Genomic DNA, 14,868 nt, shown 5'->3' on the forward strand with positions numbered 1-14,868 from the left:
ACAGGCCCCGCCGGCCCCGCCCCCTCGCACCGCCCCCGCGCGCAGGGGCCGCGCGCGCGCCGGCGGCTGCGCAGTGTCGGCACATCCGGGCACTGGCCAGGATGAGCGCTCCTTTCCAAGATGGCGGCGGAGGGAGGTGGGAAGGAGATGAACGAGATTAAGACCCAGTTCACCACCCGGGAGGGGCTGTACAAGCTGCTGAGCCACTCGGAGTACAGCCGGCCTAACCGCGTGCCCTTCAACTCGCAGGGCTCAAACCCCGTCCGCGTCTCCTTCGTCAACGTCAACGACCAGAGCGGCAACGGGGACCGGCTCTGCTTCAATGTGGGCCGGGAGCTCTACTTCTACATCTACAAGGGGGTCCGCAAGGTACCGGGGCTCCCCCGCCGGGATGGGGCGGGGAGTGGCGGGGGCTCCGCGTCGCCCGCCTGCCGGGGTGCGGGAGCCCCAGGGCCGCGGGGCCGCGCCGGGGGCGGGGGGCAGAGGCCGCCCCGCCGGGCCGCCCCTCCCTCGCTGTCCTCCCTCCCCGCCGCCGTGGGGCTGGCGGCTCCTCGGCTCCAGCCGATCTCCCGATTAACTAGGTAGCGGCTGGGGAGGGGGAGAGCAGGCCTGGGCCGAGGGCGGTGTGAGGGCATCGGCGCTGGGTCGGTGCTTGGGGCTGCTCCAGATACGGTCTCACCGACGGGAGTTGTGTGTGTGGGCCCTGTGCAGGGATGCGATCTCTTGGGCCCTCCTTGTCGTGCGGGAATGAGGGTTGGCTTTTCCTTCCTGGGCCTCCTTCACCTACTGCTTCAGGTCAGAATTTGCTGGACACACTAATGCCTGTTGTGATTATGGTGGTGTTAAATCCCTGCTTCCAGGATCTTTGTAGCTGTGGCTGCATGGCTGAAGCATTCGCTGCAGTTTTAGGCCTTTGTTGTGACTTGGAAATGTGGGTTGATTTTAGGATTGTTTCTAAATGAGAGCGGTGCAATGAGATGAGTCTTAAATATCAGATAATTGACAGAGAGAGTTGCTTTTGCAGGAAAGATTGATGTGCTTGAGAGAGAGAGACTCCTTACCTGTCGTTATTGGATGCAGGACAGTGCATGCATTTGATCTCTCAGGTCACCATATTTATGAACAAACCCTGGATTTTATGAGATTCGGAGAACAATTCTGAATTTGTCATCCTAGGTGAACGAATGTCACTCTCAATAGACATAAACACAGATATGAATGTCAGCTTTCTGTTTTGTTTCAAATAGTGGGTGTTCATTATTTTACATGCTTGGGTCTCAGCTGCCATCATGTGAGTACCTTGAAATCTTCCTGCTCTTAGCCAACCATTCCACATGGGATGAGTGCGCAGAGTGCTAGAGACTCGCACAAGGCAGTGCAGGAAGCTCGTGGATAACAAGGAATTATACCTGATTCTGCTGTGTCCTAGGGTAGTGCCCCTCACACTCTTCCTTTATATGAAATGTCAGCACCAGCAGGAGTTTTAAATCTGTATGGTTATTTGTTGAATGTGACCTAACAGATCTGATAAGTCCTGTATAATTATATGGAAAAGTGTGTCTGTGTGTAGTTTAGTTTCACCCTTTAATGAATTTTAATAATTTAGTTATGTTTCAATTAGTGCTTGGACAATGGCTTCTTTAAGCATACTAGGAGTATTTAGTGTCAAACAGTATTTGCTATTTACAAGTAGTTGCTATCTTTACAAGGTATCCTGAGGAGCAATATCTCTGAAAATCTACATCCTATATTATTGCCATGGTTGGGTTCTGCTGTGTTTGTTTGTTCCGTGCAAAGTAGCTGCAGAGTTTTCTCAGCTCACAGAGCGAGCCTTTATGTATTTAGTAATGGTACATGTGATTCTTGCAAGTTCTCTTAGTCATCTCTTGCCACACTTCTGAAAAATAAAGATCTAAACCCTGGAACTTCGTTGAAAATAAGGAACGGAATAATTATATCAAATTACAAAAATCTCTTTGAGCTGGGTATTTGGATATTTTTTCAGATGCCAAGAGCTACTGGTATGATACACAGTAACTGAGAAGTTTGAGTTTGTGAACTCATGAGCTCTGAGGCATTTGTACCTGTTACAGTGTGAAATGCTTTTTTCTCTGAATTGAATAAAACATACACATTGTTAGGAAAGAATTCATCTCAATAACCTTTTACAGTATTAACTATCTAAAATAATACTGTATATTCTATATGTGTAATATATTAGTAAAGTGAACCTAAAGAAAGCTGAACTAGATTGACTCACTCTAAGGGAAGTGCTTTAAATGAGAATGGGAAGATGGTCTGTCTAAAATCTGCAATACTTGCTGCTTTGGAATTTATTTTGAAACTTCAGTTGGAAGCAACTGTTTTGTCTATGTATGAACGTGAAACAGGAACAGGCTGACAGTCTTTTCAACTGATTATGTAAACTTTTCAGAATCAAAAGTTCTGTCTTGTGGCTATCATAAAGGGGAGAGACCTATTGTTACCTCAATGGACAGGATGTAATTCTGCCTTAAACTGGGCAGATTATCACATTCTGTGTTCCTTCCTGTTCCTGGGAGCAGGATGGGGAGAGGGACTTGACCTGTTTAAGACCAACCTATTTGTGCTCCTCTGCATAACACAGATGCTGACAACTTCAGTTTTAGTTGTTAGTTCATAATTATTTAAGTCTCCCTTAAAAAAATTTCCCTGATTACTTTTAAGATTATGATTTTCATTCTGGCTAAATCATATTACAGTATCGAGTTGTATTTAATGAAGCTATGCTGTGTGAATATATCAGCTAACTATGTATGATTTTATCTTTTGTTTTTCTTTTTTTTTCCCCATTTTTTTAAAAAGAATTTTTAAACACTTCTTTTCTGGATGGAAAAATGCTATATTTTTCTTAAAATGAGTGAAAAAACTACCAGGACTGTATTTTAAGTGACTGTGTCTGTTAGGTACTGAAATAACCCACTGCAGATCAGTACACATCAAGGAAGAGTAGCACTTAAGCCATGAATGACACTTCAGAATAAACAATGTAATACGGAGTCAAAGATACCACTTGGGAGGATATTTCTTGACATCAGTAGTGCTAATCTTTCTTCTTTTAGTTTCCCTTAAATCCTAAATGCATTGTGAATGTTATGTCTGGTTTCTAAGTCACCTTTTTAAGTGAACTGCTGATGTGTGTGTTGTGTTTAGGAGATTTAATTTATATAAAGAAAAATGTTTCCAGGTAACCTTGATCCTTCTTCCAAGACACTTGGTGGAGAAGTTAGATCTGGCATCCCGGACAATGATGTGGAATTTGTCTATTCATACTCAAATCATGAAGGTTTGTAGAGAGACAGGAGTTTTGGACAGCATTTCAAGCTGTCTCTAGAGACTTTTCAAAGCAAAAAGGTATTTTCTCCCAACTTCGTTCTTCAACTCTTTAAGAAGAAAGCTGAGATTTTACTGTTTAGTGTTTCGATGTTACTACTAAATTTTACTATTGTCGTGAAATGGACATGGTCCTGTAGTTTAGTAAGAAATTAAACTGTGATGGAATGAGATGTGGTTGCTTTACTTAGATAAGTATGTAATTGTTCTTAACTGCTCTGAGTGTCAGTGGGCTTTCCCCTTCAGTCCTCCGTTACTTTGGCTTTAAGATTAGATGTGTGCAATGATCTCTTATTAACCAGAAAGGGTAAATTTTCATGAACTCAACTGATCTAGTGACAGCTGTAAATGATGGACTGGCAGTATAGGATCCTCTTGGCGGTGTGCTCCTATCTCCTTGTCTTTGGCAGTGCTCAGCCTCTGGGTGAGCTAGTTCAGCTTGCTAAACCAGCAGCAAAGTACTTGCAGTTTTTCTGGGTAGATTTTCTCTTGTTTTGGTGAGTTGAATGGTGTCATCTTGGGGTTGATTATTAGCAGGTACTGTGACAGCAAGGAAAGGGTTGGAGGGGCATGACACCCTTCAGTGGCCTGCACTGTCTGCTTGGATCCACTGCCTTATGAGGTCTCTCCTGAATAAAGCCTCTGCTTCAGCCTTAAGTCAGTTTTGGAATGATCTGTTCCTAAGGGATTGTTGACTTAATTTTGATTAAGAGAGTTACAGGTGTTAAAGAAGGCTTTTCCTGATATTTTAGGCATTTCCCTCTTCATGGAGTGAAAAGACAAAAAATTATAACGTAATAATTCAAAAATTGTTCAAATTATGATGCTGTGATGCTCTGGGTAAGTTGCTTTTTCCTGCAGCCCCTAATCAGGAGTGAGGGCTGTTACTTGACTTTTTTTATGAGACAGTCTTGAAGTACTTAAATATGGTTTGTGGCTAGCTTTGCAAAATGATTTATTAGTTGATTCATTAGACTGGAAAAGGAGAGTGCTATATCATCTTCCTTGCCTTAGGAATGACTAACAAGACAAGGCTTTCCAGATTGCTGCTGACATTAACTATCAAGTCCTTTTCCCTTCCTACTTCCTGCAAGGAAGCTTGTGCGTTTTCCTTATAGAAGTTGTGTGTGTGATGATGTGTTATTCTCTACATGTTGTAAAAGTTTGTGGGGAAATTAAGCTGCATCTGTCATTGCAACACAAGTACATATTAGCAGTAGTGTTGCATGGTTCACAGTCCTAATTTTTATGTAATATATCAGCAAGTTAATCTGAATGTATAGTTTAGCTTATTACATGACGTAAAACCTTTTGCATTGTAGTTAAATTCTGGCTACCTACTCTTTGGTAACGTGTGGCAGACTTCCTTAACATTGGTCATTTCATTTTCTGAAATCACCTTGTTGCAAGAAGAGGCTTTGTCTTTAGTTTGACTTTTTTCTTGCAGCTACCTAAAGCAGCAGTCTGTTAATAACTACGAAATATTATAGTATGTTGCAGTAGTGTTGGATTAGAAACATACATAGGTGAGAAGCACAGGTTGATGGAGGCATGGAGGGCAGAATTTGTTGACTGTCGTTTTAAGCTTAGACTTAAGCGTCTTGGAAATTATATTTGTACTAAGATGAAAATAATCTTGTATCTCAACTTTTTTTATTGAGAGTTGGCATATTGGTAGTCCCTGCTTATCAGTAAAAAGACTGAAGTACAGGATTCCTTCTTTTGCAGTTCTCAAAATTACCTTTTTTATGTCTGGCTTGATTTGTTGTGCAGTTCAGTGTTATCCTTGGTGGTGACTTTCATTCTATAATCTGTTCACCTGGGAACTTGTTGCAATGACAGAATGATAATGGGTGATATTTGTCACTGTGCTTAATATATTGCTGACAAGAGCAGGGCGAGGCAGTTCTGTGTTGGAAGCTGGGATGTGTGGAGAAAACCATCATGTTTTCTCAGGATGTGGTGGGAATGTGAATTAATATTACTGTATTCTTAGCGATCACTAAGCTGTGTCAGGCCCCTGAAAACGATGTACATTTAAATAGCATATATGAGCTATAAAAATACTGAGGTTTGTAAGGATCTTGGAAGATACAGTAGTTCTGAAGCAGAGGGAAGTATACCTACATCTTAGTCACCAGTTCTTAAACTTGCAGTAATGAGAATTCCACAGTTTCCTTCAATAACTTTTTTTGGTGTTTCTTCTCTTTCTTCTTCCTTCAATATCTGACTAAACTTCTTGTTCAGGGAAAAACAAACATGAAAGCAAACCAGGCTGAACAGAGTTAATTTACTGTGGACATAGAGGACAGTTGACTATTGCCTTTGGCTTTTGCATATTTAAAAACTTGTTAATTTGTCCTTTCAGTTTTCCTAAGGTAAATAAATCCAGCTCTTTAAACCATTCTTTTCGGATTGTGAGTTCAAATGTTTCATTGCTCTCCTCTGTTGGCTTCTGTTGTCTTGCATTTGTGGTACTTAAACTAGACCCAGTGCTTGCACTGCGACTGCAGTACAGAGCAAGGCAGAATTGTTGCTGCTGTGTCTGTCTTCTAATATTCTTGCTAACATATTGAATAATGTTGACATTTTTGAATCCTGCTTATAGTGATGACTCACTTGGGTTGTTTCTTATCATATTGCTGCTTTTCTCCATTTTTATCCATGCCTTGATTTTTGTTGATGTTTATAAATGCCATGTAGCATTTTCATTGAATTTTGCTCTATTAAGATTATTAGAGAGTGGTTTTATTTCCAATTCTGTGCTGCATAATGCAAAAAATCCTTCCAGTCTTGATGTTATTCACGAATTTGATGCGTACTCTCATCCATTAATGAAAATCTCTCATAGAAGAGAAATCCAGCCATGTGTTGGATTTGCTGCTGACATTTCACATTTTTCAGGTGTGTTGGATGTGACTCTATTCTGTCCCTTCTTAAAAGGGTGTTGTAGATTTCTTTTTTTCAAGAAATCCCTTAATTTCTTGCTGAATTTTTTTTCTTCTCTTTGTGGGGGATAATAATTGTTATATTGGGACTGGACTAGCCAGTCTCATGGAGGTATTGTTGCTAGATCAGTAATACTTTACCTCTTGAGCTGTGATTGTGAAGGTATTTGAGAGCCTCTTGGACATTTGTTTCAGGTGTTTAATGGGTGGATATATTTACCACTTTGAGCTTTGTGATGTAGGTAGATTCTTTCTTTCTTAATTCTAGCTGGGCTGTACTAGGGACTGACAGACACGTTACAAAATACTCTGTAGACTTTTCCGAAGGGTAGAATTTTTAGTAATGCTTTTTTTTCAACAACACTGCTGAAGGAAACAGTGAAGAGTTAATGTAGAATTACAGATGTGTAGGTAGCTTTCAGTGTTTAATTTTGTTATTAGGCTTATGTAGAGCAACTAGGAGTAAGATACAAAGACTATAAAGCTGCTTTAAAATGACAGTTACACTGTTAAATGTTTCTTGCTCTGGAGGAAGATGAAATGTCTATGGTTGACAGAGCTTGCAAGATGATTTTTATGTAAGAAGTGGTATTAGTCTGTAGTGCTTTTTCTTGTTCTAGTCTGTGCTTCAAGCCCATATCACAACTGTTTGACTTCAGTGAGCTCTTGCTCTGTGTTCACTGAAGGATTGCTCTCTGAGGTAACAGTTCATTTGTCTATGACTGCTTGTTTGGCTGGCATGTTTGACAGTGAGTGCTGGGCCATGCTGGCCAAACCCCTATGTTGGGATGCAGTATTTTATAGGCAGGGAACTTTTGTGTGTGTCTTTGGTTGGGGTTTTTTTTGCCATAGCAGTTATAATTTTGGAGGTTTTGTTTTGTATTGAAGTGCATTTATGGTAATATTGCACTTACATGAATTCAGTTGGGGAAATTTAGGTTAGCGTAAAGCCAATAATCGTGGCACTTATTCTTTGCATATTGACAAAACTTTAGTCATAATGCTTCACAGATGCGAAGAGGGGTCATTTGTAACAAACACTTCTGTGCCTCTGGTGAGTTTTATGGGCCAGCTTTGTCAGAATATTTATAAAAGTGTTGTGCTATGTGCTTAAATTACAAGGAGTTTGCATTATATGTTGGCATCTGGGAGTCTGCAAAACAGTTAAAATAGTTAACTGTTAATAGTTAAAATGTACATTGAAGGTGCCTCACACTCTAATTAAAGGCTGCCTAAACCCACCTCTGAGGGGATTGCCAGCCATAATTGTCTTGTTTGACATTCTAGATTCAAATTTAATGCCCTAGTTTGAAGTATTATTGTAGTTTTCTGGCTAAAAGGAACCATCTGAAGTACTTTCCTGTGAAGGACATGCACCCAAAGGCCACTTGCTATCCAGTTGGCATGACTATGAGTTGACACACTTGGACAAATGACTATTTGAAAGTGGTGTCATTTAGTGCAAAAATAGTGCCTAATATTTCCATTATCTGTCCTCTTAGAAGGCTTAAGGAAAAGAAACCGCAACATTAAATGTGCTATACTTTAAGTAATAATATTTGGTTGTGTCTTTCTGGGAAATAGAGTATTTTTCCTTCCTTACATCACCCCACTTTGCGGCCCAAGCAGCCCATTTTTTAGCATCTACATCCCACCCATTTCTTGCCCCTGAAAACAAAGCAGCTGCTGTTGCCTGTTGGGCTCCTGTTGAGCAGCTGTTGGTGCAGTGTTTGCAGCCCCCTGCTCTTTGTGGGCAGGACCACCAGCTGCTGCATTTGAAACCTTTCCAGTGGCAGTGTTGTAATTTGCATTGGGATTTCTTGTGCGTTATTCAGTCCAGCTGTTCATAATGGAATGATAGATCTCTAATAGATACTTCCTGCAAATTGATTTCAGTTTTGGTTTACCAGCTATATTCGTTCTTTAATTTCCTGAGTTAATCATAATGTTTACATGTGGTTGTAATGGTAAAAAAATAATATTTATAATTTTTTATTATTACTTTTTAACTCCATGTGGGATTGGAAGGTGACTGTATTAAGTTGTTCATTTAATAGCATATAATTTTTGTACAGCTAGAGATTGTGAAGTGCTATGTCAGACAAAATACTAGTCTAAGCAAGAAATTTAACTTAGGAATATGCTGGTGTAGGGAGAAAACATTGTGTGTTGTAAACAAACTCCATTATCCCCAGTTTCCTAGTAATTAAAAAAAAAAAATTATTTAGCAGGAGTTTTCGATATATTTTTTCAGGGAAGTGATATCATGTGAAAGTTGGAGAGGATTCAAGTTTATGGTTTTAATGCTCTCTTTCAGCTAAAGAAAGGGGGAGCAATGACAACAGGAGAGAGAATGGATACCAATATGCATTGAACTGTGTGTTAAAAACCCACAAGTCTGGTGAAAGAAATTATTTAAACAAGGCCTTAAGGACACTTTAGCCTGCCCAGGGCTACAGTCAAAGGGATAACTGTCAATCTGAGTAACAGAAATGTCTTCTTTTCCTAACTTAAAAACATAACAAATACAGAATCCTAAAAGTTGTAGTCTCATCCTGTTTTAACTGTGGCAGTTTATTTCTAAGGATTTTTTGTATGGTTCTTCTAAGACTTCTACAAAGGTTTTTTTCAGGTTTTCTTGGTATTTGAGGTGGGTATTGGAGCATGACCGTGATACATGTTTGAAGCTATCATTGAAATGAAATTTTGGCACAAGTTGTAAAGGATTTTTTTGTTGTTGTCTTGATTTTTCTGGTTTTCTATTGGTAACTGTCAGTATTATAGAAAAATAATTTTGCAATGATTTGTTTTTTAAGTCATGTTACTAAGATTTAAATTATAGTCTAGTTGTTCAGATTTGCATATTTTAGTGGTTTGAATGGCAAATACTACCTCATAACATCAACTTAATACTGTATTGTGAAGCCGTAGATGAAGGCTTAGTGTGCATTTTTCTTCAGATTTTTGCCTTTCTTGCAGAACAGCAAACAGTTGGATTTCTTTTTCAGACTTTATTTTTAAATGAAAGTATTTGTAGAGATTGCTTTTCTTTAGCCTTTTTAATAAGAGAGTGGGCCAGAGACCTTCAATAGCTACCTGTTTGCACTTAAGGTGTCAAGAGGGTCTGTCTTTAAAAAATAATTTATGGGGACAGGAATAGTTGCATGGTTAGGCAAATATCACTTTTGAAATTTGATATCATATACTGCCAAATGCAGTATTTCTTATGTGTTTTGCAGCCCATTTTGCATTCTCATTTTGTGTCAGTTCGAATTATTACTTTACTGTCCATAAATAACTAAAGAAGAATTTTTTTAAAGTGTGCCTGTTCAGTGTGGTATATTGATCCAGGAGATTCTTTCTCAAAGGAGACTTTCAGAAATACAGGGTGCAGCTTGTAAAAGGAAGATGCTTGTGTTGACTAGAGAATTATTGCTATTTAATAGCATTAGCTGTATATCTCAACATGTAACTTCAAGAAATGTCTTGCTGTTATTTCAGTGTGAACTTAGGCTCCCTCCCTTCTAAAGGTAACTGTCCAGTTACATTCTCATCAGTTTAACACACGGGATGGCCTCTCCTGCCTTCAGCAGTGGAACTGTGGTCCCTTGTACAGAATAACTTCTGTCTGTGTGTCATGAACTGTTTGCCAACACCTTCAGAGTTTTAAGATGCTGTTCCAGGTGACGTTTCTGACCTAACAGCATTGGCAGAATAACTTCTGTGCCAATGAAGTGACTGTTCGAGTGTAGTTCTGTGTTTTAGCCAAAATGCTGCCTCTGTAAATTCACGAGATGGAACTGGGATGGTTACGCGTGGGCACATGTTAGCACTTCTAAATCAGAAAGATGGGGCAAACAACTGTTCTAAAGAACTCAAATGCCCAGGTTAAGCTGCCTCTAGTGATGCTCAAGGTGATCCATACTTCTCATTTTTAGAGTGACAAAGTACATGTTACCAGTGAACTGCTGCAGCAGTCCAGTGGCAGCTTGCTCAGCTGCTCTAGGTGCTGCTCTTTAAGATCTCTGTTCCCTGTGAACAGTAGATAACACCTTGTATTGGCTTTGTGTGGCCAGGTTTTGGGGGCTTCTTTTAGAAGCTGCTGTGAGAAGCCTGGGATGGACCTGCTGCTGGCCAAGGCTGAGCCAATCAGGAATGGAAGTAACACCTCTGTGATAATATATTTAAGGAGAGAAAAGTTATTGTGCGGATGTATTTGCAGCCAGAGAAGAGCAAGGTGTGAATATGTGAGAGGGATAGCTCTGCGGACACCAAGGTCAGTGCAGAAGGAGGGGCAGGAGGTGCTCCAGGTGCCAGAGCTGAGATTCCCCTGCAGCACGTGGTGAAAACCATGGCTATACAGGCTGTGCCCCTGCAGCCCATGAAGGGCCACAGGGATACAGGGATCCACTTGCAGCCTGTGGAGCAGATGTACATCAGAGCAGGTGGGTACCTGAGAGGCTGTGAACCTGTGGGAGGCCCAGGCTGGAGCAGGTTCCTGGCAGAGACCTGTGAACCCATGGAGGGAGGAGCCCATGTAGAGCATGTTCCTTCCTGGTAGGACTTGGGACTCATGCTGGAGTAGGCTGTGCCTGAAGGAGTCAGTTCATGGAGAACTCCGTCCTGTGGGAGGGACTCCACGCTAGAGCAGGGGAAGGACTCCTCTCCCTGAGCAGTGCCAGGAACAACATGTGATGAACTGACCATAACCCCTATTCCCTGTCTCCCTGTGCCACTGGGGAGGAGGTGGAGCTAGGAAGAAGGGAGGAGTGGGGAGAGGGTAGTTTTAAGGTTTGTTTTTACTCTTCATTATCCTGCTCTGATTTTGTTAGTAATAAATTCACTTAATTTCCCCAAGTTGAGTCTGTTTTGCCTGTGACAGTAATAGGTGAGTGATCTCTCCTGGTCCTTATCTCCACTCATGAACCTTTCACTATATTGTTTTCTCCTCCGTTTGGTTGGGGAGGGGAGTGATAGGGCATCTTTGGTGGGTGTTGGCATCCAGCCAGGGTCAACCCACCACACGCGTTCTGCGAAAACATGTTGGACTGGCATTGATCTGGTTGATCTATATGTTGTGTTTTGTTAGTCCTAAACTGATAGAGGCATTGTGTGTACATAAGAGAGAGCCAGAGGGGTATGCTGGTAAGATCAGGGCCTGGAGAAGCCCAGTCTTTGAAGGCTAGAAAAGGCTTTTGCTGTGCTTTCTCTTCACTCATCTGGGAACCCTTTCTTCATTTCTATCTCCTCTGGTTAGTAGGCGTCTTGCAGTTGCGGCACTTGCAGTGCAAATTGATATAAAGGAGAGTTTTGATTTGGACAGTGTGCTGACATCAGGTGGTTAAAGATACAATTATTTTTGACAGCAGAGCTCCCTAGCATGCCTGGTATTAGTATGCCCATATCAGTGGGTGGGACGATTTAATAGCTGGGCTATGTTATGTGTCCTGACGCAGTCTCCTGGGAGAACCTTCAACAAAACGCCTGACGTGGGCAGTGGCCCCTCAGTGGGCAGCACTGTGTCTGTGAGGTCTGTTGGTGACAATAGACAGTCTGATCACTCCCTCCTCCGCTTGAGACAAAAATCAGCCAGAGGAAGGAGACTGTTGTGTGACCATTTGGTACGTGGAATACTTTTGGCCCTTTGAAGGTAATTTTTAAAGACAATCATTAATAGCAGGCAAAAGGTTGTGGGATTTTTCCACATGATATCTATACCAGTGAAACTGCTAACACTTATTATTACTTAAAATATCTTAATACTTTGCTTACTTTAAAAGAAATATTTTTATTGAGAAAGCTAGTGCCTGCATTTGGAACATACTGCCTTTTGTTCTAAAAATTCTGAAGGAGGATTCAGCTTTGCAGACTGGGTTATATCCCAGAACTTGTACACATGGGATTGTGGGAAATCAGAGTTCGTTGTATTTGTTTTTGGGGTTTCGTCCTTGATACTTGTTTTCTAGTAGCTGTGCTTGTTTTGCAGCACTTTTCATCTTGTTGGGCAGGCTTGTAATGAAAGGTCTTCAGCCCCAGAAGGAAGATGCATCTCAAATTAAGAACTGCAGGACAATAGTTAGAGCAAGTATGTTATTTCATCTGTCTGTTACTGTGCATGACCACAAAAAGCATAAACCAGTGGGCCTCATCCTGGTTTTGGAACACAGGTTATACATTTGCTCAGTATTTTATTCGCATAACTTCTGTGGGACTGTTCTGGTGCTCTTAGGATAAGAGCCAGCTCTATCTTATTTTTAGTACTGAAGTAATTAGGGCTTTCTTCTAGTAATATTTTCTTAACATGCTGCAACATGATGGAATTATGGGCTTGATAAAAGCACTGTATCAAAAATGTCCCAGATTCCTGTAGGGCTTGCAAAATCCAGCAGTAGCCAGAAGAGACGTAATTTGGACTTGCTGGACAGACATGACAGTGTTGCATTTGACTTCTATTGAGCTTTGTAATGAAGAATTATAAATTGATTAGCAATTAACTGCTACAGTGAAGTAAGTTTCTATAGCAACAGGACAATGCAGGGTACAATTATTCAGACTGGTTTCCTTAGCAGATATTTTTTTCTTGCACGCACAGAGTTTACACTGTTGGACTAAAACATTGTTTTGTTATAGCAACGGATAATCCTCAGCTTTTGCTGCTGTTGCCTTTTAATTTTTTTTTTCTTTCCTAAAGAGATAACTTTTCCTCTTGTGAGCTGAAAAGGGAATGGGGGAAACTTTCTGAGATAGATAGCAGTGTGGTAGACTGGTGGGAACTCAACCTGCAACTATTTACCTGTATGTTATTAGTATAATGAGTGGAGTTATATTGAATATATTGTTATGCAGTATGAATTTCTATTTCAATTTTTCATGTTGACAAGTCTACATGAAACTGAACCTGCTCGAATTTAATAATAATGGTGATCATATAATAGCTTGCAAATTTCAAGGAAATCAATTTAGATAAGTTGTAATGCTGATTCCCTGAATCAGCCAGACTTTTTTTTATTTGTTTTTTTTGCGTTTAAAGTCTCTGTATTTGTTTTTTGGTTTCAATACTTCTGAATACCTTTAAAGAGAGGAATATTATACTTTAAGCTTCACTCTTAAAATCAGAAAACATTAGGGTTTTGTCAAGGGACTGCAGGCATTTGGGGTGTTTTGCCACAGAACACTCTCATAAAGCCCACTTTTAAGTGTTACTATATTTTGATCTTTTTAAAGTTAGAGGAAATGGAATTTGAACAACTTCAGTGGTGAAGCTACAGCAGTCTTGTTTTTTTAACAGAACACTTAGTTTTGTGTTAAGTATTTTAAAGATACCTCAGATGTCTGATCACTTGAAAGAAAAAACAAAAGCACTTTTTGCTTTTGTCAGGCAGCCTCAATGTTTGCAGTTGATAGGTGTGCATGTATTGCACAAGTGCATTTTCCCAATATTGTCACAAAACCATACCAATGTTTTAGAAAAGAAAAAACAGGATTCAAAGGTAAAGTGAAAGTAAAGGCTTTGAAGGTGTGACTGACTAGAGCACTGGTCCAACAGGTCAGGTAACTTGTGTGTGCATGGGAAGGAGGTGATCAACTCAGAGATGATGATACCATTAAGTCATGCAATGTTTCCAGTTTGTTCCATGTTTTGGGTGCCATCTAAAAGTAGTCTGCCAGCTCTTAATAATAACTTAAATAAGTGTTGCCTTTAACAGGTATGATTTTTTAACCAGTTTTGCTTGCAGAGCTGGGCCAATTTAAACAATTTCTCAGTGAAAGTAACTTACTAAGTGTTTAATAAGTATTGCAGCTGAGTATGTGAACTGAATGAGAGCAGCTGTTGAATTGTGCCAGTGTGTGGTTTTACTTGGAATCCATTTGCTATTTACATACCTATTTTCCTTATTTTAATTTGTTTCTTATATCTAGTACATGTATTCTTATCTCTCTTAAGCTCATCTGAATCATGCCTCACTCAGCGTTAAAAACAGGTGAGAAAGGACTGATTATAAGTGTAGGCAACAGTGTGACTAGACTGTAGGAGTAGAAGGAAATAAAGGGATACACTGGAAAATAAGGAGCAAGAAGGAGATCAGAAAAGTAACTATTACTTTTTTGACTTTAGAGCAATGAATCTGTTAAAGGTACTAAATTGCAACTATTGAGAAGTGAATTATAGTTAACTAAGCATAAATATTGAGACTTGCAGAACTTAATTATGAAGTGATAAAGGAAAGAGATAATTGTTACAGTACACTTCATTTTCTCAGTTCCTCAAAAGTGAAGAGACTAAAATGTGTGCTTCAGTGCCTTCCAGTCTTTACAGAAGGTGACATGTTCTTTACACAGCTTGTGACAGTCCATAAGTAGTATTCCAGCATGAACTTTATTTAGTGCCTGTGAATATTTGGAATGCTCTGTGCTATTCTGGAATCAGTTGCTTTTTAATTCACTCTATTCCTAACAGTGAAAATTTCTGCTAAAAACCTTCTGACTGCCTTTGGCTCAGCAACAGGCAGGTATTTTCGTAAGGCTTATCCTGGATTGTATTCAGACA

General features: G+C 40.1%; 1 protein-coding gene across 7 annotated transcripts in view; it reads left to right on the forward strand.

The window, feature by feature from the left end:
- The first annotated feature begins 64 nt into the window (after nucleotides 1–64).
- WDR20 (WD repeat domain 20) overlaps nucleotides 65–14,868 on the forward strand; it is a 45,512-nt gene continuing 30,708 nt past the window's right edge. For 4 of the 7 annotated variants that reach the window (XR_006019359.1, XM_042047784.1, XM_042047782.1 and 1 more), the window contains exon 1: nucleotides 68–369. Coding sequence is in view for 6 of the 7 variants with exons in the window: in XM_042047784.1 (XP_041903718.1) it covers nucleotides 121–369 (249 nt within the window). In the remaining variant the exon portion in view is untranslated. Of the gene's footprint in view, nucleotides 370–14,868 lie in introns of all 7 variants that reach the window. The other 3 variants (XM_042047786.1, XM_042047787.1, XM_042047788.1) reach the window with 2 other exon arrangements.

This window comes from Corvus kubaryi, unplaced genomic scaffold, assembly GCF_017639235.1.
Source record: "Corvus kubaryi isolate FWS band 111438036 unplaced genomic scaffold, C.kubaryi_AGA036_p1.0 66, whole genome shotgun sequence".
NCBI lineage: Eukaryota > Metazoa > Chordata > Aves > Passeriformes > Corvidae > Corvus > Corvus kubaryi.